The 4741-nt window shown below is 37.2% G+C and overlaps 1 protein-coding gene across 1 annotated transcript; it reads right to left on the bottom strand.

Annotated features, from left to right (window-relative positions):
• Positions 1-268: 268 nt before the first annotated feature.
• On the bottom strand, positions 269-3767 carry LOC143860880 (abscisic acid receptor PYL3-like). Its single transcript, XM_077371724.1, has 3 exons — positions 3389-3767; positions 2294-2509; positions 269-867 (listed from the first exon to the last, which is right to left on the bottom strand). The coding sequence occupies exons 1-3, from the start codon at positions 3506-3508 to the stop codon at positions 649-651; spliced, it is 555 nt and encodes a 184-aa protein (XP_077227839.1). The 5' UTR covers positions 3509-3767; the 3' UTR covers positions 269-648.
• Between the last annotated feature and the right edge of the window lie 974 nt (positions 3768-4741).

Raw genomic sequence — 4741 nt, 5'->3', positions numbered from 1 at the left:
GCACAATAATGTTTTTTTGTGATCTTCTTTATCACATTTTCTCGTTGAGATTGTGCAATAAAATCAACTAGTGGCGATTTTTTTTATACAGTGCATTATAAATATTTCATGCACCACAAAAAAAATCCAATAATGACCTAAATAATGGACAACCATGGTTGGGTAGTAGTAGTAGCAGCAGCAGCAGCACAACATTCCGGCCACATCATAAAACTCCAAAATCCAGACAATAGTATAATAAACTGATAATAGTTGAGCAGCAGCAGCAGGACTAGTAACATAAAAATATTATAATATATGACTCCCGGAAATGATATTTACAACCATTGAAGCAAAACATACCACCATGGCCAAAACCCAGAATAATCACACAGAAAAGTGCACCTACTCTTTTTCAGTTTTTTTTTTTTTTTTCAATTCATAGATAGGTTTTGGAGACCTGTAGAAGAGATGTGGTTCTTGAGCAAACTAAGGAAATTCCATCATCATTTTAAGGAAACTAAAAGCAAACAAAAGCAGAGGAAATAGGGGAGGGAAAAAGGGCTGTACTAAGATGGAAAAGAGCTACCAGTCTGTCTCCAAAGCTTCAAAGATCAAAAGCCTCGAGAGCTTCATCCATGGCGGTTGGTGCCTTAACACCCCCTTAACTCATGATCGGTCAAAGGGTTCGGTCCGATCCTGCACCGCCATTCGCTCAGAGACATCTGCCAGCGATTTGAGGTTACATTTTAACAGGGCGTTCACAAAGTAGCACGTCTCGTCCTTTGTGTTTCCATCAGGCACGTCCACTACGAAGGATTCGATCACCAGCGTCCCTGGTCTCCCATCGACGATTTCAGGATGAAGGGTGATGATTGAGGAATAGTTCTGTTGAAAACAAGGAAGAAATGAAATGGCATCTGATGAGTTTCAGCTGATTTAGACAAAAAGAACCAAAGTTTATCATCAATCAAATAGAACTTGATCAGGTTTCTTAGGTATACAGATTAAATATGTTTACAAGCATCTAAAAAACCTTTTATGAAGATCCAATATAACTTTTATGAAGCATCTAAAAAACCTTGTGCCATTGTGTTTGTTAAAAGGTGCTGCACTGAAAAGGCAATGGGTTTGAACCAGTTTAAAGCCAAAGAATCCACATACAGTTACATACGTGTGCTCACTTTCAAATTACAAAGTAAACTCTATTATCATAGAGCCATTATACAGATGTCTCAGTCTACTGGATTTCTTAAAGGGTAAATCATAGCTACATCACTTTCATGAATTTCTGCAAATTCAAAGTAGGAAAAAAAGAAGATTATGATTAGAATCATGTTGGTTTACTGTAAACAAAGAAAGTTAAAAGGTGTTTTTTAGTTGGACGGGCCTCGGAAGGGACTATGTTTACTTAAACAGTTATCCTGCCAATGGTTCTATCAAAGCATACCAATATGGTTTTCAGGCCATCAAGAGAGTAGATTTACAAGGGATCAAAGACCTGCAGAAACACTTCAACCATTTTGGCTTCACTGATTAGCTGTGAGATATTATTACAAAGACTGTAAAATAAGAAGAAAGAAAGAAAAGAAGGAAGATGTTACATCTAAATCGACTACTTTTGGCCCATTTTATAAGACCACAGTAATTTTAGCAATAGAGGGGATTTGCTACCAATATAGCTAACATCATTTCAAATTCTTTGATCAATTATAAAGGACCTGCTCAGTAGCGACAGAAAATTAGAAGGGATACGGTTGAAAATACTATAATGTAGTTTTTCCACTGAACATGTGCTGATTTCGGTTGACATAAGAAGATAATGATCTATGCTGAACTTTCTTCAATAATCCACATATTTCAGCTATATAATGCTTATTTTTGGAATTTGAGATTAAACTTTAATAAACATCAACTGATTTTGCATTAAGTACAGAGATTTCTGGTAAGTGCAGTCAATCTCACAGGATACTTAAAGGAGTTCATGCTGAATGTTCTTTTAATAACCCACATATTTCAGCTATATTATACTTATTTTTGGAATATGAGATCAAACTTCAATAAACATCAACTGATTTTGCATTAAGTACAGAGATTTCTGGTAAGTGCAGTCAATCTCACAGGATAACCTAAATGAGTTCATGCTGAATGTTTTTTTTTGTGTGTGTGTGTGAAAATAGACTTCATGCTGGATGTTTACAAGCATTCATTCAAAATCCAACCTAAGACAATATCTACAAGCATTCATTCAAATGAAGAAACTGAGTTGCAGAAGAGAAAAGGGGGGAGAAGAGAAAAAGAATAAATCTCAGACCCTTAATCTGTGATCCCCGCCGACAATCCTGATGCGGAGGATGTGCTCATCATCATTCAGAAGCTCCAATCTTTCAGTGCTTGTTGTGGCTGGAAGTCCTGATTTCACATTCACTTCTCTAACACTTCCAATCCCGAGATCCCCCTGAACGATGCATCTGCTGACAAATGGCTTGTATTTTTGCGGTTGATCGAATCTCCTGACCAGAGACCAGACCTGATAACAATGAATTCCATTGAAGAATGAAGTGTAAGTAAAAGAAAAAAAGAAGCAGAGGCTGCTGTTGCAGAAATGAATCAGACAATAAGAGCACAAGCAATTCAAGAACAAAGAAAGAGATGGAGAAAAAACAAAGTAACACAATTTATATTCAATCAATTGAATAAGCATTCTGAATTGAAATGAATCGAATAGATTTAATCCAATCCAATTCCCACCTGCAAAAGTAGTACAAATAATTAAAACTAACTTCTTCAAATGCATAAGCTTTCCATCTTCACTCTCCAACCTATATCTTTAATTAAGAAAGAGCACCAATTTCATTAGATTACTCAACAAATTTCTCACCAAAACCCAAACAATCAAAAACACCCTTCGAAGAACTCTTCAAAATCAGACAATCTATTTCTTTAATTAAGAAATAGCACCGATTTATTTCGATTAATCTGACAAATTTCTCACCAAACGGTCCAAACCCCAAACATTCAAAAACGTTTTCCAAAGATCTATTCAAAATCACACAATCTACATAAATATCTTTTCCACATCACTAAACATAGAGTCCCGAAACTTCCACCAGACACCGAAATTTCACAACCGAAATACATGTATACTGCAACCAGATTACAATCAAAACTAAAAACAGAAACCTAATCCAATTCAAAACCAGACAATATAAAAGAAAATCTAAACCGATCAAAGCTGTTCAGCTTCGCTCTAAAAAAAAGTGGATCTGAGATCGGAACTACAGAACAGTATTATCACACAAAATCATCCAACAAATACACGAATCTGGAATCCGACCTTCCTGAACGAAAATAGAAACTACCAAATAATCAATAGATTGGAAAAACAAGAGGGAAAAGAAGATAATACGAGATGAATAGGAGCTTTGATGTGTTTGACGAGAGCTGAACTGCACTGATTCTCCCTTGTCTCATGCTGGTGGTGTCTCCATATATATTCCGACTCAATCCAAGCTCCATTCGAGTTCATGGCTAAAACCTTCCAACCATCCAAATCCAAAACCCTAGACCAATAAAAACAACAAAAAAAACACCCCCGCTATCCCAATAATCGCCCCCAATCGACCTCCAAAGGAGCTATTACAGACCGGAAAATCCCTTTCCTTTCACAGTCTCAGAAAAAATCCCCAAACCTCATCACCGCCATACAAGTCCTTACACTAAGACCCTTCTCTTCTTATCTCATCAACCCTTTGAAATAAAATATAAAAAGAAATCCGCTTTTCTAATTCCATCCTCCTCTCGCCATTCCTGCACCGTATTATCTCGGGCAAGCTAAGTTAAAAGCCCTTCTTTTTATGTAATATTTACGGAAATGCCATGCCTCTGTTCCTTTGTTTGCAACGTCTCCTTTGTTGACGAAAATGCCCTTTACATTTCAACGTATGGGGGGTTGAGTTTGCCGCAAAATAACTGGTTATGGTTTTACCCATCATGAGTAGTTTCGTCATTTTCTAAAGAGATCGGTACTACTTATTCATGTCCTTGTCGGAGTTTCATTATCCGTTTCTATGCACTTATTTTATACCCCCTTGTTCTGATAAATACACCTACTCCAGTACTCCGTAAATAAAGAACCATTGACGTTAGTGGGTCATGCCAGAAAAAAATTGAAAAATCTCACTAATCCTGGCTTAAAATTGGTTGGGATTTTATAAACAAACAAAACAATACTAGCCATTTGATGGTACCACTAGAATGTGGGCCCACCTTTAATTTTCTTAAATGCCCATCCGGAAGAGGCTGGCGATTGGCTGAGATTTTTTTTTTATATAAAAAAATATTAGGAAAATTACATTTACACCCCCTCTAGTTTCTGACACATCCAATTCTACCCATTTATTTTAAAACGTGACAACTACACCCCATGTGGTTTCAATTTGTGTAAGGTAGACCCCCTCTGTTGACGAACAGGGTTAGGATGATCCGATGGAGCTGATTTTTAGGCACACCCTATCTATGTCAGGGCCCATCAAATAATGCTTTGGATCATCCAAACAATGTGGCCCCCCTGTGTTTTTGGTAGTGTTTGGATTCGGGTATGGGCCCACATTGTTTGAATGATCCAAAGCGTTCATTTGATGGGCCTTAACATAGATAGAGTGTGCCCAAAAAATCAGTTCTATCGGATCATCCTAACCCTTCAATCTATGTACGAACCGTCAACTGGGGGGCCTACCTCAGACAAATTGAAACTACGGGG

This window comes from Tasmannia lanceolata, unplaced genomic scaffold, assembly GCF_043159265.1.
Source record: "Tasmannia lanceolata isolate RefF3 unplaced genomic scaffold, GAP_Taslan_0.1 ptg000037l, whole genome shotgun sequence".
NCBI lineage: Eukaryota > Viridiplantae > Streptophyta > Magnoliopsida > Canellales > Winteraceae > Tasmannia > Tasmannia lanceolata.
Note: the sequence above shows the minus strand (reverse complement) of the source record. Positions and strands in the feature narration are given on the sequence as shown.

Excerpts from the sequence above, each read along its gene's own strand:
- LOC143860880 (XM_077371724.1), bottom strand. The coding sequence starts at position 3,508 with ATGAACTCGAATGGAGCTTGGATTGAGTCGGAATATATATGGAGACAC. Across the intron at positions 2,510-3,388 it reads TCAAAGCTCCTATTCATCTC|GTCTGGTCTCTGGTCAGGAG; the intron begins GTATTATCTTCT and ends CATTGTTATCAG. Across the intron at positions 868-2,293 it reads GCGGGGATCACAGATTAAGG|AACTATTCCTCAATCATCAC; the intron begins GTCTGAGATTTA and ends TGTTTTCAACAG.